The following is a 22,531-nucleotide window of genomic DNA, read 5'->3' on the forward strand; positions in this document are numbered from 1 at the left end:
TTGGTTTGTTTTGGTTTGTTTGTTTTTATTTCCTCAAGAGGTGACCAGTGGTTCAAAATGTATCTGGGCAAAGAAAGTATTTTCAGAGTAACTGAAACTGATTTTTATATACAGCATCTGTGAGTTAACTAATTAGAACAAAAATGTTGGGAGAGAACTGCCACTCCAGTAATGAGTAAGAGTGCTGAGTGTTTTTCAGACAGAACACTAGCGGCTTCAGAATTATATATATTTTCCAACTGTATGGGAAAAAATTATCCATTTTAATTAAAAAAAATCCAGCTCCTGAATTGTGAGGGCAGTGGGGAAAAGACAGGGATTCATTTGGATAAAATGCTATTAAATTGCCTGTATACTGTCCTGTCAGACAAATATCGACCCCATCCCATGGGAGAAATTGATTTTCTTACAGAAAGCTCTGCGCTTCCTGTAGCATATTGCTTTAGTGCAGTGCTCTGGTAATCACACAGCACTTTCACCTTCTCTTTCTTTCATTTTTTGTTCTGAAGGATTGAATGAGAGACACAAGTGTTTTGGTTGTTGTATTTGTTATTATACTATCTTCTGTACTTAGTATGTGATAACAACGTAACTTATATTCTGTTAAAATGAAAATACCTTATTTTAAATAAATATGTCCAATTTCTTTAAGTGGGGGATAAGTAAGGCTTTCAGAGGGAAGCATCTTACTCTATTCTGATCTACTATATCCACTCAGGATGATTCAGCAAGGGGCAATCAAGTGCAGCTGAAGAACTTTCCATTTGAGACAAAGCTGATCTGCATACATCTTATCCTACTTGTATATATAGTGCTTTTATATAGATCTCAAGCACTTTACAAAGAGGTCTATAGCAATCTCTTCATTTTACAAATGTGGAAACTGAGGCAAGGAGACACAAAATGATTTGCCCCAGGTCACCCAGCAGGCCAGTGGCAGCACTGGGAATAGAACCCAGGTGTCCTGAGTTCCAATCCAGTGTTCTATTCACAAATATCCAAAACTAGGGGCACAAGAATAACAGAAGTTCTGGAAAGTTAAAGATTATGGGATGAAGATTTTTTGCATAAATACCACTTTTTAAACTCACTTATAATAATTATTTTTTTTTAAATCTACATTCATGTAACACTAAACTTACAGAAGTAAGCATTCAAAGGTCAGGAAATGCCACAGTTAAAGTTGAATGTGATTCTTGTCTCATGTATACAAATAACTTCCTTTAATGACATGATCACATATTATATCTCAGGTAATATAATACAAAAATACAATTCTTTGTCTAACACCTTAGTTACACAAATGTAGCATCTTGTAATGCTTTTGTCATTGTACACGTATATTGGACTAGTCTAATAATAAAATTAATGTATCTCTATTGACTTATTGGATCTTGAGCCTTCCTGATGTTCGAGTACTTACCTGTATAACAGTATGGGCTAGATCTTTGGCTGCTTCCTGGCAGCTTCCTAGGCTACTTCCATATATCCCCTTCACAGGGGAATCATTGGGTAACATAAAGCTACCATAGAGGCACCTACTCCACCCCATCCATGCAGTACCTGGCTCATCCCCATCTCCAAGCTGTGCCCAATGTTCACTGACTGCAGCTCATGGTTTGATTGGTTTTAGTTAGTTAATTGGTTAATTTTCTGGGGTTTTAAAAAGATGGAAGGATGGCAAAGGGGGTAAACTCCAAAAGAAGGAGCTTCCATTGGGCTTCTGATGTTAGGTTTTAACCGACAAACACCAATAAAACACCCCATACAAAAAAAAATCAGTGTGTGTTTACAAAAACATTGGAAAAACACCGGAAATGGTGACCTGTATCTAAGGGCTTGTCTACACAGAACAGGAATGCGCACGAGGGAGTGTGATTGCTGAAACTCACATTAATTGGTCTGTGTAAACCCTGCTGGTGTGTGTTAAAGGTTCCTTAGTACATTTTAATGTTGTGCTGTTTGAAACAGTAGTATGTTAAAGTGCACTAGGAAACAGTACAAAGAGAGTACTCATTACAATATATAAAAAGAACCCCAACCCCCCAATTTTGGACATCCACATAAAACTCAAAAATGGCTACAAGTGCCCCAAAATTTAATTAATAAAGCCCTAGGCTTCCATTTCCAGAGCTCTGAAGCAATGGTGATCTGTAAAAACTGGCAAACAGTGGACCTGATTCTCCACTGTCTTGCACCTGGTGAAGTCATTTACATCTGTGCTCAGTGGATGTAAAATGCTACCATATCAAAATGGCAGTTCTGTGTGCCCACTTTGTACTCCCTTCCACAGGTGTAAACAACTACAAATGGTGCAAAGCAGTGGTGAAGTGTGTAAAGTCCATAATCTGGAACTATTTAGGTACACACCATTAGAAGGCAGCCGCCCTACTTCAAACCCAGCACAATCAAGGTGTCCTTCACCAAGACCAACAAACCCTCCTTGAGTAGCTCATGTGAGGCAGGGATAAAGCAGCATCCTACCCAGGCAGCTACCCCATGGCTGAGTAAAGTAGGTAGGTGGAAGCAGTGGATGGGGATGGCATTGTTCTACTGGAGAGGAAGGAGTGTTGTGTTGCTGCAGTAAGAAGGATGGAGGAGGGCTGGACTGGTGGAGCCAGGTTAGGAGAGAGGGAGAAGATCAGAGTGGGGGATGCTGTGTCAGGGAAAGTGTTGGGAGGTTGCAGCAGGAGGGAGAAGCCTCTTTTTGGCTGTGAAATCACCTACCTCTATCTCAGGTGGGGTCAGAATTCACCAACCACAACAGAAGAACTAGGAAAAAACTCCAGGAACACAAACTCCTGCAGCTTCCAGACTCCTATGCCGATAACACCCAACTTCATGTTTTCAGTTTGGTTGAGCAACTTACCCAGCATCTAATGGTGATCGGGGCTCCTGTGCAGGATAAGAGCTACTATGCAGGTAGCTGGCTGAGATTCTCCCTAGAGGAGAGTGAAGTCACATTGGTAGGGTGTGGGGATCAAATAGAAGAAATTATATCTGAACCTCCAAATGAGGGATTCTGCCCGTGATTTGTTGCTCAGGTTCACAACCTTCTGGTCTTGGTGGACCCACAACTGTTTCTGGGGCACCTAAAAGCCCAATATACAGGCCTACTTAAATTTCTGCTTCAGTTTCAATAAGGTATGTTAGTCTTCTTCCGTATAATATTACAGTGCACTATTAATACTAAAATTAAATAGTTATGACAGTTACAACAAGGTGCTTGAGGATGCTGTGTAACAATAACAAAATCAACATGCAATAAAATACAGTCATTAAAATATATATTGCTGTTCAATCCAAATGAGGGGGAATTCAGTATAAAAAACATGGAGGAGTTGAGGTTAGGGGAGTGGGGAAGTTAATAAATTAGGGGGTTAAAAATTGATCTTTTTCCCCTCAAAAGTGGCTGCATTTTTGAGGGGGCAGATGTGATTCCATACAATTTGTAAAGCACTTTGGGAGCCTTTAAGATGAATATATAAAGGTAAGATATTATTATTATTATTATCATTCTGATGTTAGGCAGTAACATTATTTCATAGAATTCAGGGAACTTGTGACAACATAATGGTCTCCCCATGCGATGGTGTGTCCCTATTCAGGGAAGCACTTAAACACATAGGGTATATCTACACAGCAAAGAAAAACCTCCAACTGGCCTAGGAGGCCAATGATGGACATATTCCTGGTAGTTTCGTCACATGACATAATATTTAATTATAGATTAAGCTTTAATTCCCAGAGACTCTAGGACAATCCTGGAGGTTTGGAAACCCAAGGCTGGCCTATGCTAGCAGACTTCGGCTCGGGCTTAAGGTCTGTTTCATGGCTGTGTAGCCTTCTGGGCTCAGGATGGAGCCCGGGCTCTAGTACCCTGAGAGGTGGGAGGGTCTCAGACCTCGGGCTCCTGCTGAGGCAGGAAGTCTACACAGCAATGACACAGACCTGCAGCCTGAGCCCTGTGAGCCTGATTCAGCTGCCACAGGCCAGCCAGGGGGTTTTCTTTGTTTTATAGATATACCCATACTTCACTTTTAAGCATATACTTAAGTTCCATTGAAGCCATGAGATTTAAAGTTAAGCATACGCCTCAGTGATTTTCTTACTACAGCTGCTTTCCTGAAATGAGGCTTATTTTTAATCTGTTTGCAGCACAGTAAGTGCAGCTCCCCTCTGCCACTCACTCAGCTCCTCCTCATCCAAGCTCCCCTGAAGCCTGATCCAAGAACTTAGCAATTATTTTATGTATTTGATTCCTTTAACCAATTTTAACTCTCACCTTTTTCTTTCTTTCTTTCTTTCTTTCTTTCTTTCTTTCTTTCTTTCTTTCTTTCTTTCTTTCAATAAAGCTTTAGATATTAGATACTAAAGGATTGGCAACAGCATGCTTATTGGGTAAGGTCTGTGTTATATATTGACCTGGTATGTGGCTGGTCGTTTGCGATCAGAAGAACCTTTTGTTTGATTAAACTGGTTTTAAATAACCACTCATCACTAAGTCTAGTGTCTGGGTGTTGAATCCAGGATTGGAATACCTAAGGAGGCTGCATTTCTGACTTCTTGTTAGCCAGTGCAGTGAGATAGAAGTTTACTTTTGTTGCTGGTTTGGTATATCTCATGGAAGAATAGCCACCAGTCTGGGGGGGGGGGGGTTGTAACAAAGTGGAAATGTTCATAATGTTTTCTCTGAATATTGTGTGGGTACCTCAGTTTCCCCTATGTAGTTCCTAAATATCTAGGTGGTGGGAGAAAGGGGTGTGATTGTTGCAGAGCAAAGGGCCAGTGTACATAAATGGCCGACACTCTGTCTCCTGGCAACTGATGACCTAGACCCTTCCCCCCTGCAAGGTGATAGCTAAAGGTGTTGGAGAACAAAGGAATCAGGTGACCTCCTGGCCCGGGAAAGGGACAAAGCCCAGAGGAGGAGGGGCTGGAAAGTGAGTCAGTTTGGAGCTGGCTGGGGACGTGGAGTGAAGTGCAGATGTGGTTGTCTGGCTCACTGCCCCCCAAAATGGACCCGGCTCAGGGGTCCTGTTCTCTGTACCTACAAGCTCTGTTTTAGACCGTATTCCAGTCATCTAATAAACCTCTGTTTTACTGGCTGGCTAAGAGTCACGTCTGACTGCGAAGTTGGGGTGCAGGACCCTCTGGCTTCCCCAGGACCCCGCCTGGGCGGACTCGCTGTGGGAAGCGCACGGAGGGGCAGAGGATGCTGAATGCTACAAGGTCAGACCCAGGAAGGTGGAAGCTATGTGAGCTTCTTGCCCTGAAGACAGTCTGCTCACAGAGAGGAGACTTCACCAGAGTCCTGACTGGCTTCATAGGGAGCAGTTCCAGAGCATCGCCCAGGGACTCCGTGACAAGGGTGTGTCCGCCCTCTTTCTCAGCAGCTTGTCCTGAATTTGGTATTCTCAGTTGTGACCCACAGAGGCACGGTGACACAGGTGCACAGGGCTTCTTCCCCCAAACTAGTTATGTGACCTCAGCACTTCCCACACTGGCAAGAAGCTGCTGGGGAGGGAATACTGGTGCCCTGAAACAGAGATCACCTGTGCTAAGTAAGTGCCTGTAGCATCAGAGACCTAACTCTTCCTAGACTATAGGAGGAGGGAAGCAGGAGTGAGGAACTTATCCCCTAAGTTTGGGGTGGGAAGAGGAAATGAGGGTAGCCTAGTGAGAATTCCTGGTAAATCCTCTCCCTTTGGGATTCAGAGTGGACATGAAGTAAAGATTACACACACACACACAATTTTTTCTGATATAAGTCTCTCCCTCCCCATCCCCACTCCACTGGATGTGAGGATGACCAGGAAGAAAAGCTCTGTAAGATTTATGGAGGGAAGGGTGACCAACCAACAGCATGGGAAGAAAGCAGGAGTAGGGAAGTATATGTATGTGGAGGACAAGATTATGGGAATATGTATGCAGGGGGGGGGATAGGAATAGGGGAGTATATGTATGAGGTGGGCAGAAATTTGGGGGCAGGCAGTGAGAAGGTATGTATGAGTGGGGCAGGAATGAGCGGGGCAGTGAGCCAGTGTGAATGATGGGTTAAAGGTTAGGGACGTGAGTTGACTGAGGTAAGACTTTCCCCTCCACAAGAGAAAATGTGTCCTTCTGGGCTGTCCTTAGATGTCTTACAAAAATGTGTAGGAGTAGTTTTGATCTCTTAGTGACAAAACTGCTGTTTCCTAAGTTTTGAGTGGAGTGCCTAGATTGGAAATAAATGATAGACAGATGAAAATATAGATACACTTATGTTAGATACTGAATTGCTTGCAACAGGGCCTGATTTTCATGGCTATTTCTTGTCAACACTTAAATAGATCTGAATTCTTTCAGCTAGGGCATTAGTTATATTATGATTTAATATTGCATCAGAACGGGAATTACAGTTTGACGTTACATTGGTATTGTGGTATCCTGTGCTGATGCAGAATCACATCAGGATAGTGTCGGGCAGCTGTTATATCTCCTGATGACATCATTACACTATAATATTTTCTTGTATGGCAATTGAAGGAAGACAGCCCTAGTAATTGAACTCAGTGTAGTAAAGTGACTATAAAAAACCCATGATCCTCCTTGAGTTAGCTGTTCCTATGTTCTAAACTTGTAATCCTGACTGTAAATTTACTGCAATGTCATAGGCTCCTGCCTCCCCATACTAGGTGGGCACAATCTAATGGGGAGGACACCTGACCGCCCCACATGTCTCTTCTGCCCAGGGACATCCCCCCGCCCTGCACCCAGCCTGGGGCTGACGTGCTCTCCCTGCCCCACTAGAGTTACCTGCACAGGGAGGGGAGGGTTCTGTCCTTCTCCTGCTGTACCTGCCCCAGGCATGTGCAGCTGCTCTCCATGGCAGCTGGGCCCAGGTCAGGAATGGGATGGAGCTGCTTCTCACCTGGCTGAAGCTGGCTGCTCCAGGTCACTGCTCTGTGCAGCGCAGCAGCTGCCTGAGAGAGCCCAGCTGGGGAGGTGGCAGCCATGGCAGGCCACCCCCCGCCCAGTCCCAGCTCCTGGGGACAGGGACTGAGCGAATTGGAAACATGTTGGGGGACAGAGGGGATGCCGGATCACTCGGCCTCTGTCCCTGGCAGCCGGGTCTGAGCGGGGGAGGGGGACAGCCCGCTGCCACTGCTACCACCTCCCCAGTCCGGCTCTCGCAAGCAGCCACCGCACTGCACAGAGCAGTGACCTGGAGTGGCCGGCGTGAGAAGTGGCTAGTCCTGCCCCTTCTTCCCTGCCCGGCCCAGCTGCCAGGGACAGGGGCGGGCATGTGCAGTGGGAGAAAGACAAAGCACCTCTCCCTCCCCCCAGCAGGCCAAGCAGAAATCTGGGGGTGCCTACATTTCTGAGAGTATTTCAGAAAGTCATAAAGCTCCACTAGGGGCAAAAAAGCCTTTGGTGGATGCATTCCATACCAACAACAGAGATATTAACTTAATGAATAATTAATACACAACTGGAAAAAATCAGATTTCCTGCACAAGTCCGGGACTTCAGCAAAGCTTTTATTCTGCATGTTAAAGCTCTGACACTTCATATCAGCAAGGTGTGGGGAGACAAGGAAAGGTCACCAGTTGTGTCATCCAGGGATGTAGTGTTTGCAGGGCTGGCAGGCTGAGCAATGCTTCTTTATTCATTTTATTTTCCTTTACCACCCATTGCTAAAAGAAAAACAGAGACATTTATATAAACAATAATGACCTTAAATTATGTTTATTTAAGTTGATCAGCTGTTCAAAACCTGCCCAGACATAACCATCTGAAAATGACTCATGTAAAATGAGTTGGAGGTCTAAGTCAAGTTTTTAGTATAGCACAATACCCACCACCATTATTAGTGCCCTAGTTGGCTTTCCTGATGAGACTGCCGAGTAATGAATGGGCTATAGAGAATGAACTACATCCTCCCTCCTAGGACTAGTTCCTCCAGCCAGGCTGGCTGAGACAGCTTGGCAGTGTTGTAAGAAGTAGATTGCACCTGGCTTTGACCTTCAGCTGGCTTCCATCTGATCATGATCCTGATTTGGCTTGCTATGGACTCTGACCCCCGTTCTGATCCATGGCCTGCCCCTGGACCCTGGTTTCAGTGCTGCCTTGAACCCTACATCTGGCCTCGACCACTGCTCCAACCACCAGGCCTGTCCACTTAGAATCCAAAGCCTAACATTCCTTCCTTTTTCCATGTTCCTAGCAACTCAGCCTGTCCCCCTTCCCTCTGTTCACATCATCCTATAATCTACTTTATAGCACAATAGGGCTCCACTCTTCATTTGGGACTTTAGGTGCTACCACAATCCACATAATGTATACTATTAAAAATAATAATAATTGAAGGATAATTCTTTACGGTGGATGTATTATATACTTTGCCCAGTGCAATTTTAAATGTGTCTAAGTATGGTCATATTCTTTTAGCATTTGTAGAGAGTCTTTCTTTCTCTTTTTCTTTCTTGTAGCACCTGAATGAAGGCCCAATGCAGAATTGAAACTCTTTTGTGCCAGGCACTGTACAAATACAGAGGTAGATATATTCCATGCCCTAAAGAGTTTACAGTCTTCTTCCAATGTCGTAATGCTTTTAATTTGTCTATACTTCCAGTTGGTCAATATATTTCTGGTAATGCGATGCCAGAAACGAATGCAGAGTTCCAGATATAGCTAACCCATTTTCTACAGTCACTTTCTATATCAGGGAATTTTTCTGAACATTTCCTACCATTGTTATAACTTGCTTATCTGCACTGGTTTCAGCAATGTTTGGGAGTTCTAGTGTAGATAATTCGCTGACTGCCGCCACTATTTTTAACAGTGTAGATTATACCCGCTGCAAGCAGAGTTATATGTCATGGTGGTAAAAATGCCAGCAGTATCTGGCAATCCAACTCTACTAGGATTCCTAGAGAAATCAGTGCAGTGGAAACAGTATTAACAACAGTGGGAAATTTTACAGCTTCTCTAATGTGAGCGTGGCCCCATCGAGGAATTATTCCCTCTGATGCCAATGCATATGCAGCCCAAAACTCTGTTGGCCTTTTTTTTCTGCCATAGCAAATATCACACTTTATAATGCACTATCTGCTGTCAGTGCTAGGTCACTCTCAGCATTATGGTTTTCCAGCAGCTTTCCAATTTCTGCTCCTCACTGAATAAGAAGTAACAAGCAGGAGAAACATTGTTCAATGCAGCGGCTTTGCTTAGCCACACTTGTTCATATAATGGCATTTTAAAGTAGATGTTGACATTTCTGAATGAATGACTCTTTCACTGAATTATAAACAATAAGAGGACTTTAACTTACAGACAGACTGGACAGTGGATGTTGTCCCACCCTTTGGTGTTTCTCCTCCGTGAGACTTAGCTTCCTGGGACATCATTCCAGATGCCTCAGTTCCACTGGAGATCCCACTAAGGGTGAAACCTGATGAATGGGTTGAGCTTTTGGCACCTACAACCATTACAAAGAGTGTGTTGATAATGATCTCCAGGCTGGAAGGGGCCTCATAGGATAGCATGGCATTGTAAAGCTATAAAACACTTAAATTCCACACCAAATGTTACAAATAGTGACATCAAAAATAAATGCAAAGAGATGGCTAGTCACTCATCCCATTCCACCAATATGCAAGAATACTAGCAATGTGCAACCTTTTCGCGTACTGTTTCCAGGGTGCAAGGACACAGTCCTATTTAGAAACTAATACAAAATTTCCATCACAATGTGGGTGTGACATCCTGCAGGGTCCATGTAATGCATCTCTAAGTAGGAGTCCTCTGTTGTAAAAGATCATCTAAAGCTCTGGGGTGAGGAAGTGGTTAACAACACCACTCATTTGGCTCAATGGAGCTTTCTACAATAAAGAACTAAGGACCATCACAGGCCTCACCACCTTCCTCTTGAAGTGTAAGGTGCTTTGCGTTGACTTTGCATTCGCAAATATAACTGTAGAGCAGCATATTGCACTTTGCCCCCTGGGAGAGAGGATGAGAGAACAAACAATGTGACGTGTAGTCATGGAGCTTAATGAATGGCTGGAAGGTGCTCAGAGACATGGCGATGAGTGTGGTATAAAAGCCTATACTGACTAGAATAGAGTGACACTGGACACTGTTCAGCTGCTGCTGCAGACAGAAACACTCCCCTGCAAATGTCCATGCTGCGTTAAAGGTGAGGGGGGTACGTTTATCCAGGGGAAAAGATTAAAACACAATGTTAATGAGCGAGGTTTCCAATGAACACCTGTGCAAGTGAGACTAGAACCTCCCATTCTCACCCAGGCAGGCACAGCATGCATGGCAAGCTCTTACACAGCCAAAGCTGTCACCTACCTTGGTGGCATTATAGGCCTAATATTTTCACAAGAATAAGATCTATTCCGGAATATCTCCAAAAGGTGCAGGTATGATTTCTTTTAGCAGCAGGCACGCATCCTTCTCTTCTCCAGAAATGTGTTTCCCATAAACACACATCTGACACATTCATTGCATTGTAACCCTATACTCTCTGCTAAAGTTTCAGTTCCTGTCTGTGCTCTGAATGAATCTCAGCTCTGAAGGCAGTGCCACTGTCAGCAGCAGCACAGAAAGAAGGGTGGCAATACCATACCATGCCACCCTTACTTCTGTGCTGCTGTCTTCAGAGCTGGGTGGCCAGAGAATGGCAGCTGCTAGCCACAGGCCCAGCTCTGAAGGGAGCAGTACAGATATAAGGATGGCAATATCATGCCATGCCACCCTTATTTCTGCTCTGCTGCTGGCTGTGTCACTGCCTTCAGCGCTGGGCTCCTGGCTAGCAGCCGCCACTTTCTGGCCACCCAGCTCTGAAGGCAGCACTGCCACCAGAAGCATCGCAGAAGTAAGGGTGGCAATACTGCAACCCACTACAATAACCTTGCAACACCCCCCACCACTACCACTCTCTTTTGGGCCAGGACCCCTACAGTTACAACACCAGGAAATTTCAGATTTAAATAGCTGATATAATGAAATCCTATGATCATGAAATTGACCAAAATGGACCATGAATTTGATAGGGCCCTAGTTATATCGGCCAATCATTTTTACTTCAATGAAAACTATAAGTGAGAAGAGAATACTTAACAGAGCTTATTTTTTAGGGCAGAATTGTATAATCAATACTAGGTTCTTTTTACCCCTCCTCTCTAAGGTGCAGTAGCCTTTCATTTCTTTTTTATGCAAAAGAAGAAATTCCAACTCATACCCATTTCTTGTAGGGTAGAAGTAGGTCCTCCAGAAGGCACACCTCCTCCATGGCTCCTCGCCTCTTTGGACATCATCTCAGAGCCAGTTGATCCTCCTTTTATCCCACCTCGGGTAAAACCAGCCTTGTGCACATTTTCGTCAGCCATCCTTCCTTCTGCTTTTCTGGACTGAAATGAGTTCCTGGGCAGAGCCTGTGTCCTGTAAATACTGCTTTTTGCGGGGAGGAGGGGAGAGAGATTCAGCACAGGGAAGGAAATGAAACTGAAACTGTAAACTTAAGCTGCTGCAGTTTCCACTTACTGAGAAATGAAACTGATCACAGCTCTGTGAATCTGTGATAAGATTTTCCTTGATTATTTTGCTGCACACCCTGATATAATACATTACATATTTGAGGCGGGGAGAGTATAACTGCATGACTCCATTCTGGGGCTACATTATATGTATAGGGACATATAGCAAATGCATAAAGAACTCTTAGGAATTAGGATGAGGGAAGGGTGGACCCTTCACTCAGCTTCTCCCTTCCCTTGGATCTGCTTTGGAAAGAGATCAGATAAATCCAAATGTCTTGTATGCTGATTTTGTCTGTCTCTATGTTGTTGCTGTTTATTATTTGTATTGCAGTAATGTTCAGAGGCCCCTCTGAGGATCAGGACTCCTTGTCCTAGGTGTTATACAGAGTAAAAGACATTCTCTGCCTTGAAGAACTTTCAACCCAAACTAAGGATTGGTCTACACAGGGAAGTTTTACCAGCAGAATTATACCAGTAGAACTCCCCATGTGGACACTCGGGAATATGAGTGTCTTTCTCTAGTTTAGTTGTATTGCTCTGAAAGCACCAGAGGGACATGAAGCCAGACCACTGACCCAATTTTTGTTTGAGACTCCAGACTCTGACTAGAAAACCAGTCTGGGCAGAAGCAGATCTGGCCTAATCTGTTTGTTCTTTCTTTGTTCTGTGGGTGTTTAGATTCTCCAAGAAGAACCATCACTCAGCTGCTGAGAAATTTAAATAAGAAATACACATAAGGCATCACTTTAGTTTTTCTAACATGCTTTTAAACCATTATTTTTCCTGTCAAGAGGCCTCTTCAGCTCACTGTTTAAAAAAAAATGCCTTGGGATGGTCTTTATCCACCTTTCAACTGGAAGCCAAATGATCCAGCCACGTAAGCTACCATGGCTAGTCCCTGTTGCCACCCCTTCTGACACATTTACTCCAACCCCTAAAACGTTGTCATGCACGACTCACCTGTGACTTTCTCCGTATCCCCCCTTCCGTTGGAATCACGAGAAGACTCCTGGTTGCAGTCAAGAATCTCAAATAAAAGTTGGGTCAAAGGTCTGGCCTTGTGATCACATTCAGCAGTAACTATTGCTATTGACCTTCTTTCAGGACTCATATCCAGCTTCTCGTCCACTGTAACCCCTAGGTCCTTTTCTGCAGAACTGCTGCCTAGCCACTTGGTCCCTAATCTGTAGCAATGCATGGGATTCTTCCGTCCTAAGTGCAGGACTCTGCTCTTGTCCTTGTTGAACCTCATCAGATTTCTTTTGGCCCAATTCTCTACTTTGTCTAGGTCCTTCTGTATCCTATCCCTACCCTCCAGTATATCTACCACTCCTCCCAGTTTTGTGTCATCTGTAAACTTGCTGAGGGTGCAGTCCACACCATCCTCTAGATCGTTAATGAAGATATTGAACAAAACCGGCTCCAGGACTGACCCTTGGGGCACTCTGCTTGATACTGGCTGCCAACTAGACATGGAGCCATTGATCATTACTTGTTGAGCCCGACAATCTAGCCAGCTTTCTATCCACTTTATAGTCCATTCATCCAGCCCATATTTCTTTAACTTGCCGGCAAGAATAGTGTGGGAGACCATATCAAAAGCTTTGCTAAAGTCAAGGAATAACACATCCACTGCTTTTCCCTCATCCACAGAGCCAGTTATCTTGTCACAGAAGGCAATTAGATTAGTCAGGCATGACTTGCCCTTGGTGAATCCATGCTGACTGTCCTTGATCACTTTCCTCTCTGTTAGGCTATAGATATTCAGGCCTGTCTACAAAGGCCTATACTTTAAGAATTTAGGTGTATTCTTATCATTTAGCTAGTTATAGAGGTATAAAAAGAAAGAATCAAAAATCACTGTCTGTCTGTGTAATGGCCTTCTCTTACTGTGACAGTCTGAGGCCCTGTTTAGTCACATTGAAATAAGGTGCTATTGGGTTGTTAGGAATACAATCCTGTCCTGATATTCCTATCACCTCCAGAGAAAGGGAAGAGCCTAGAAGATGTAAAAGGAAACTTAGGTTGGTAGCATCCTGTCTGGCAAGAACTCACTTATCAATAGACACAGCTGGAAAACTCTTAGGTCTGTATAGATGTAGTTGTGAAATCCTCACTTCTGTATTGTTTTGTATGTTTATTTGCATGGTCTCTGTCTGGTTCTGTGATTGTTTCTGTCTGCTGTATAATTAATTTTGTTGGGTGTAAACCAATTAAGGTGGTGGGATATAATTGGTTAAATAACCATGTTACAATATGTTAGGATTGGTTAGTTAAATTTCAGTAAAATGATTGGTTAAGGTATAGCTAAGCAGAATTCAAGTTTTACTATATAGTCTGCAGTCAATCAGGAAGTGGTGGGCGGGGAGATGGAATAGAGACTGAGGATGGAGGAATTGGGATCATGTTTTGCTAAAGGGGGAAATGGGAACAGGGGATGGGAACAGAAACAGGGACACAGGCAAGGCACTGTGGTGTCAGAGCTGGGAAGGGGGATACTGAGGAAGGAAACTGGAATCATGCTTGCTGGAAGTTCACCCCAATAAACATCGAATTGTTTGTGCCTTTGGACTTCGGGTATTGTTACTCTTTGTTCATGTGAGAAGGACCAGGGAAGTAAGAGGGTGAAGGAATAAGCCCCCTAACACTCTCCTCTAAGTGCTTCAAAATTGATTCCTTGAGGACCTGCTCCATGATTTTTCCAGGGACTGAGGTGAGGCTAACTGGCCTGTAGTTCCCCAGATCCTGCTTCTTCCCTTTTTTAAAGATGGGCACTACATTAGCCTTTTTCCAGTCATCCGGGACCTCCCCCGATCACCATGAGTTTTCAAAGATAATGGCCAATGGCTCTGCAATCACATCAGCTAACTCCTTTAACACCCTTGGATGCAGCGCATCTGGCCAGGGGTGGCTCTATGTATTTTGCCACCCCAAGCACGGCAATCAGGCGGCTTTCGGCGGCGTGCCTGTGGGAGGTTCGTTGGTAACGCAGATTCGGCAGCATGCCTGCGGGAGGTCCCATGGTCCCGTGCCTTTGGCATACCCGCTGCCAAATTGCTGCCAAAACCGCGGGACTGGTGGACCTCCCGCAGGCATGCCTCCGACGGCAGCCTGACTGCCGCCCTCACAGCGACCGGCAGGCCGCCCCACGTGGCTTGCCACCCCAGGCACGCGCTTGGAGCACTGGTGACTGGAGCCGCCCCTGCATCCGGCCCCATGGACTTGTGCTCATCCAGCTTTTCTAAATAGTCCTGAACCACTTCTTTCTCCACAGAGGGCTGGTCATCTCTTCCCCATGCTGTGCTGCCCAGTGCAGTAGTCTGGGAGCTGACCTTGTTCGTGAAGACAGAGGCAAAAAAACCATTGAGTACATTAGCTTTTTCCACATCCTCTGTCACTAGGTTGCCTTCCTCATTCAGTAAGGGGCCAACACTTTCCTTGACTTTCTTCTTGTTGCTAACATACCTGAAGAAAACCCTTCCTCTTACTCTTAACATCTCTTGCTAGCTGCAACTCCAAGTGTGATTTGGCCTTCCTGATTTCATTCCTGCATGCCTGAGCAATATTTTTATACTCCTCCCTGGTCATTTGTCCAATCTTCCACTTCTTGTAAGCTTCTTTTTTGTGTTTAAGATCAGCAAGGATTTCACTGTTAAGCCAAGCTGGAGCTGGTCGCCTGCCATATTAACTATTCTTCCTACACCTCAGGATGGTTTGTTCCTGCAACCTCAATAGGGATTCTTTAAAATGCAGCCAGCTCTCCTGGACTCCTTTCCCCCTCATGTTATTCTCCCAGGGGATCCTGCCCATCAGTTCCCTGAGGGAGTCAAAGTCTGCTTTTCTGAAGTCCAGGGTCCGTATTCTGCTGCTCTCCTTTCTTCCTTGTGTCAGGATCTTGAACCTGAGCAGGGTCTCTCCCAGGTCTCCTTGCCTGGAGAGTTTCTTTGTCTTCCAGTTCTTATTTTACCTTCTGGTCCCAGCCACCAACTGCCCTGCTCAGGCCCTACAGCTCCTTTTAACTGAGCCTACTGGGCTCCGATTGGCTGCTGCTCAGCTGCCTCCTAACCCCACAGGTTTTCCAAATCCACTAAGTGCCTCAAAATCCATCACCACAATGCACATAGGCCCTGATTTTTACTTGGGTCTCAACAAAGCCTTCAGTATTGTGGCACTCAGCATTTGGCTATTAGATGATCAAATGAGTTCAAATGCCGGCAGAAATTATTGGCCAAAGTGAGGTTTGATGCTCAACTCTATGGAAGTTCTCTGTCTGTAATGTAATAACTTTTGAACATTGCATCTAATTAATTCTAAAATTCCAAGGAATGTTCTAGGTATCAGTGGGTGGAATCCTACTGATATTGGTGAAAACTGGAAAACCAGAATGGGAAAATGGGGAGCACACAGAGTCCCTTGCATCCAGTTAGCAGACACAGCAGCTTCATCCAGATCTATAATTGCCTACAGATCAAAGAACCAGATGATGGCATCAATTAACATCTTCCAGCTTAACAACATTCCCCATCTCAGCTCTGCCCATCCTTCCAACAGAGTTTAGAATGTTGACACCTTGAATGACTTATCACCCACAGAGAGAAAGGAAACTAAAAAGGAATGGTGGGGGAAAATGGAAGAGCCCCTGGCATAGGAAGAACATGGGGACTCTGGCATGTGTGGAAGAGGGGAATAGGGAGGCACACAGAGCCCATAACATAGGGGGAGAATGATATGGTATAGGGAGAAGGAGAATGGGGGGCGGGTGAGGAGTATAGGGTATGCACAACAGAGCGTTGGGCATGAGGGGTTACAGGGAGTCCATGAAATACAGCGGTATGGGAGGGTGACACACAGGAAGCTTGGGTGGTGGAATGGAGGGATGCAAGTACCACCTGGTGTGGGCCATGAACTTAGTCTACAGAAGCAATAAACTGTGCATCCCTCTAATATTGGAGATAATTTTAAAAAATGGGGCCATAAGTTAACCCTGTATTAACTTGGGATGGATGTGTGGAGCTCATTCTTCATTTGATATATTAGCTAGAGAGCTCTTTAGAGATCACTTTATCACTGAAGCCTCATCAGCAATTGCTCTTGTCCATCAAGCCAAAGGGTTGGTTCAAATTCTCATAGTTGTGGTATAGCTAAAGAATGACTTTACATTTTCTCACTGATCTTATCACCAATGTTCTCATTTTCACCATATAATTATAAAATAAATCAATTGGAATATAAATATTGTACTTACATTTTAGTGTATAGTATATAGAGCAATACAAAAAAGTCATTATCTGTATGAAATTTTAGTTTGTACTGACTTCGCTAGTACTTTTTATGTAGCCTGTTGTAAAACTAGGCAAATATCTAGATGAGTTGATGTACCCCCTGGAAGACCTCTGGGTACCCCCAGGGATACGAGTACCCCTGGTTGAGAGCCACTGGTCTACACAGGAAAAATTAGGCCAGAAGACTGTCATTCCTGATGGGACCACTCAGGGGTTCTTTAGCAGACTTGTTGCTCTGAACAGCTGAATTCTGTCCTTAGTTTGATGAGATGTGTCAAGACTGGCATGTTTGGCAGGGCAGAGGGGATGAGAATGATGTAAAAAGAAACAGGTGAATAAGCAGGGAGAGGCAGAAGTATACTGGTCCTTAAAGGCAAGGACAAGAAGCTTGAGGTGGTAGAGGAGGGGAACCCAGTGCAAAGATTTAAGCGTTCAGTGGAACTACTCAGTGAGGAAAGGGCTGCAAAATCTAGCTCATTGTAGCAGCAAATCTGATAAAGATGATGTGAGCAGGACCAGAGGACCTGGTGGTAAAACCACCTGAGTGCGACCTACACTAGTGCTTTCACTCTTGTTACCACTGGTGGAATTGCACCAGTGATGAATTATGGGTTTGAAGTTTGCTAATATAGACAAGGCCTTAAAGAGTAAAGGTATGTCTGTACTGCAATCACTGCAGCTTGAGTGGACATACCTGAGCTGGCTTCAATCTAGCTAGCTCAGGTACTGGAGCAGTGAAGCCAGGGCCCCAAAAGTAATTATCTAGAGTCCCTGGCAGGTTTGTACACTGACACATACATTGACGCAGTTTCACTGTTCTGCTAGGTTAAAGCTACAATCACAGCCTGTGCTTGCAGTGTAGGTGTACATGTACGCTAAGGGTCAATTGGTGTAAATAGGCGTAAGTGCCACTGAAGTCAAAGCAGTTTAGGAACACAGAAAATGCCATACTGGCTCAGACCATTGATACATCTAGTCCAGTGTCCTGTCACAGGTGGTGGCCAAGACCATCTGCTTCAGAGGAAGGTGCTAGAAACCCTACATTAGCCAGTTATAGGATAACATGTCCTCATGCAAAACTGCTTACTAACCCCCAATAGTTAGAGTTAGCTAAAGCTCTGAATCATGAATGTTTACACCCTTTCAGAAATCCTTGATTACTTATAATATTTATCATGTGGATACTCTTGTTATACAGATAAAAATCAAGTCCTTCTGGAATCCTTCTAGGATCCATGAAATACAGCGGTATGGGAGGGTGACACACAGGAAGCTTGGGTGGTGGAATGGAGGGATGCAAGTACCACCTGGTGTGGGCCATGAACTTAGTCTACAGAAGCAATAAACTGTGCATCCCTCTAATATTGGAGATAATTTTAAAAATCCTTCTAGGATCTTGGCCTCTGACTACACATGGGCGAAGTTTAATTAATCTTTTGGTTTTCCTTCTCCTATCAGTCTTCATGAGTTACTCTGAGCTGAATGATATTCTGTCAGATCCTGAATATCAAAGCTAGATTAAAAATGCTTATTTTCCCTGCATGCCTCAGCCAGGGCTCAAATTGGGCCAGCTTGGAGAACAAGGACTATTTTCTTGAGGTGGCCATCTTGTGCTGCAGAATCTCAGCTTTCAGTTTATTATTTTTAATTATTATTATTATTATCATAGTAATAGTGGATCACAAGCTAAATATGAGTCAATGGTGTAATGCTGTTGCAAAAAAAGCAAACATCATTCTGGGATGTATTAGCAGGAGTATTGTAAGCAAGACATGAGATATAATTATTCCGCTCTACCCCATACTGATTAGGCCTCAATTGTGTCCAGTTTTGGGTGCCATAGTTCAGGAAAGATGTGGACAAATTGGAGGAAGTCCAGAGAAGAGCAACAACAATGATTAAAGATCTAGAAAACGTGACCTATGAGGGAAGATTGAAAAAATTGGGTTTGTTTAGTCTGGAGAAGAGACGACTGAGAGGGAACATGATAACAGTTTTCAAGTACATAAAAGGTTGTTACAAGGAGGAGGGAGAAAAATTGTTCTTCTTAACCTCTAAGGATAGGACAAGAAGCAGTGAGCTTAAATTGCAGCAAGAGAGGTTTAGGTGGGACATTACGAAAAACTTCCTAACTGTCAGAGTGGTTAAGCACTGGAATAAATTGCCTAGGAAGGTTGTGGAATCTCCATCATTGGGGATTTTTAAGTGCAGGTTGGACAAACCCCTGTCAGGGATGGTCTAGATAATACTTAGTCCTGCCTTGAGTGCAGGAGACTGGACTAGATGACCTCTCAAGGTCTCTTCCAGTTCTATGATTCTATGATTATATTATTTTAAAGTAAGCTTTTGGTTGTGACTGGGTGAAACAGCCAGGAAAAGGTTAAAGGCTACCTGCTTGTCACATGGTTAGCCTGAGACAGTTGGAATTATATTTTACTTTACAGAAGATGGGCTATCTGCAGTGTTCTACCCTCTCCGCATCTATTATCGGTAATTGTGTAGTCAAGACAAAAGCAGATTGAGGTTGCAGACAGTCAGGTGGTATTTATTAAGAGTAACAATAACAGACTCCCTGCAAACTAAGATAACACAATAAAAGCTCGGTTGTTAACACAAATGATGTAAATGGGGGTGAACCCCAGAGCCCCAAACCCTATACACAATAGGGTACACAGGACTAAACAAGGAGGACTATACCATATCTTGCAGACACTGGACAGGAGAACAGGAACAGGGACACAGATGGGAACCAGATTCTCAGGGACAGGTGCCAGGAACAGGAACACAACAGGAACCAGACCTCAGGAACTTTGGTGACAGGTAAGTAGATCTACAGTATGATTTCTTCTGTCTTCTATTCTTGATCTTGTCATCCTCTGTGCTGAATGCAAGCACTATCTCATGTGATGATTGAACAGGTGAGTGGAGGTAAATTAAGGGAACCCTGGTAGATGTTACTGGTTCACTTCAAGTCCTAATTCCCTCAGGGCTCTAGCTAATAGCAAGGCTGGTATTCTGTGAGAGGGCTTCTATGACTCACTGGTATGACCTGCTTTCACAGTATCCAGAGACACAGAGTGCCCCTCAGAGGGTGACATTCCCTTGTATGCGTTCTCTGTTGCTAGGCAGATTCTACTGTCATGAGACACTATCTTTCCCACACCAAACTCGAAAAGAGTGCCAAAAGTTGAAGGAGAAGAGATTCCAAGATGTAGGACAGGTTGTCCTTTTACCAATCCGAAATGGCGACTGTGTACACTTAATAAATGGAATCTTTCCTACTCAATCATGACCCAACAGGGGATTGAAGTAAGGGGGAGTGTCCTCCTTCCAGGACAGAGAGGCAAAGGGGAAAGGCCTCTGGGGACTGCAGCCTGCTTGGGGCAGGGGAACTGTTTGGTTTTGTGCAATGGTTTTGTTTTTGGGTCCTGCAAGTGGCTGGTTCTTGGGAGAATATTTCTACTTATTTTTTCCCAGTCTGACCATTGGAGCCAACAAGCCAGAAGGAAGAAGAGCACAGGAGAGGAGAACATATGAGCTGAACCAATTTAAGAAGCCCTTAAGAGCCCAGAGGCACATCTGAGCCTCACCGAGGGGGAGCCAATCCTGTATTTAAACATCTATAATATTTCCTGTGAATGGCATCTCATTTTGGCATCTCAAGTGGGTGGAGCTTCGTTTGTGGGCAGAGCTTTGGAGAGTTCAGCTTCACTTTTTTCTTTTCAAATCGACCCATTCTCAATACATCTTCTGTTTCTCTACAGAAGCGATCACTCGCCTTGTCATGTTCTACTTCTCAATCTGTGCAACAGCACCTGTGAAAATGTGATAGTCAAAGAGTTTAACTTAAAAATCTATTTGATCAATTACATTGTGGAGACCCTATATTTCCAAAGCAGATGTACTGAAAAAGCTCTTAGATTCTCAGATTGAAACAAAGGGTCTTTACATATTATGGACCAAATTTTCAACAATAGCCTCTCAATATATGAACTCAAATTTTTCCATGTGCAGTTCCAAGCACTGGAACTTTTATACCTGCAAACTAAGTAGCTGGACATCTAACTATTTGACTTTGTCACATGGAAAACCAAGTTCTTTGCTGTTTAAAATATGTGCCATTAAAAGTACATTCTCTTTTATGGAGACTGCAAAATCAGAGGCTTGGTCGAAACCACTTGGAAAATCTTACCCAGAGGCATCCTTTCCATCTTTGGTTTCTTTAAACATGTAATAGCAAAGGAAACAGATGTACATGTGGTTCTTATATATTTCCCCAAGGAATGATCTGATTCACTTGTATGTGTGTGGAAATATATTGTTGTCCTTTTAGTATGTTTTCCTTGAAGTCCTGATTGATGTGCCACTTAGGTATATTTTTCTCATAATGAAGCTTGGCAGCTGATCGCAAATATTAATCTCTGCATACCCTGCTTTTGATAGTCACCTTTTTCATTCTAATAACACTGTCATTGAAGTCATTTTTTCATAAACATTTTCCCCATAAACCTCTATTTAAAAAGAGATTATTCAAACAGCTTTTAAACAATTAGTCTTTTGAGGGGTTTAATTGGAGAAAATAAACCTGTAGAGAATCTAACTGCACCAAAGATCTCCAGTATCCAAGATTATCTATCTGTCACCTTGTGACCTATTTCCTTCACACTACCTTTTAATTTTTGTAGCAATTATAGTGTATATGGATAATACCTATTAGCATATTTATGGTCATTGCTTCATATTTATTGTCTGCACAACTCATTAATCTTCATCTAATGTGTGGGGCTGACAGCTCAATCTATTTTGCAATCTCTGGGCAGCAGCCATATCCAAAAAGCCTTTGTTTCTCTGTAAATAAACTGTGTTCAGGAGCAGAGGACAATGGTGCATCATACAGTGATTGACACAAGCCATGGCTGCTAATCAAAAGTAGATTTTATTACCAGCTGAGTCAAGTGCATTATGGGGCCATTGTTCTAGTGCTGTCAGGGCAAGAGCATACGTAGTCAGTCACCTTCTCAAGATGGGTTGATTGTTCTCCAAGATTAGACAGAGTTGCCTTATTATCCATCCTAGACAACAAGGCATCTCACCCAAACAGACGTCTTTGCAGAAACTGCCTGTACGTTGAATTGATTTGAATTGCTAATGCGTAATCTGTCCAGCACAGATGTGCAATGAATATTTGGATGTTGTTTTGCATGTCAGTTGAGAAGGCTGAATGATGAGGTGATGATTATTCAATGATCGGTATTGGACATTCGCCAACAGTTGAGTTTGGGCACTCACACTGACAGTAATCAGATCAGCTTCCAAAGTCTCTTTTCTTCAGTTTGGTGACAATTTATGTTAGAAGATAATGCAACTCTCTCATAGTTAACAGAGTTGGCAGTAATTTGCATTTTTTCCAAATAATTTAATTTTTCACTTTACCCAAGCTAAGAAAGATATAAGCCATATGCAGCTGAGGTATATATTCCTAGACACTTATAGACCACTCCGTTTGAAATGATAATAGAAAGCTGTTTTGAGATGTCCAAAATTACATTTTCATTCATTTTTCACAAACATAGATGGCACATATTTTGTTAGTTACAAAACTATATAATTTTAAAGATGCAGATGTATTGGGAGAAGGTAGGAAGATTGTTATGAAAACATACTAGAAAAGTAATCCAAAATGACAAAATACTAATAATAGTTGTTAAAAATATG

General features: G+C 43.4%; 1 protein-coding gene and 1 long non-coding RNA gene across 2 annotated transcripts; one reads left to right on the forward strand and one right to left on the reverse strand.

Moving 5' to 3' along the window:
* The first annotated feature begins 2,402 nt into the window (after positions 1-2,402).
* Positions 2,403-21,344, forward strand: LOC120396524. The gene is made up of 3 exons (XR_005593204.1): positions 2,403-2,516; positions 19,526-19,636; positions 20,294-21,344. It is a non-coding gene; the product is annotated as an uncharacterized LOC120396524 (long non-coding RNA).
* Positions 7,485-11,481, reverse strand: LOC120396523 (interferon alpha-inducible protein 27, mitochondrial-like). The gene is made up of 3 exons (XM_039521494.1): positions 11,237-11,481; positions 9,317-9,463; positions 7,485-7,679 (listed from the first exon to the last, which is right to left on the reverse strand). Exons 1-3 carry the CDS (start codon positions 11,382-11,384, stop codon positions 7,657-7,659), a joined length of 318 nt encoding a protein of 105 aa, XP_039377428.1. The 5' UTR covers positions 11,385-11,481; the 3' UTR covers positions 7,485-7,656.
* Positions 21,345-22,531: the final 1,187 nt, after the last annotated feature.

Source organism: Mauremys reevesii, linkage group 2, assembly GCF_016161935.1.
Source record: "Mauremys reevesii isolate NIE-2019 linkage group 2, ASM1616193v1, whole genome shotgun sequence".
In the NCBI taxonomy this organism is placed as follows: Eukaryota; Metazoa; Chordata; order Testudines; family Geoemydidae; genus Mauremys; species Mauremys reevesii.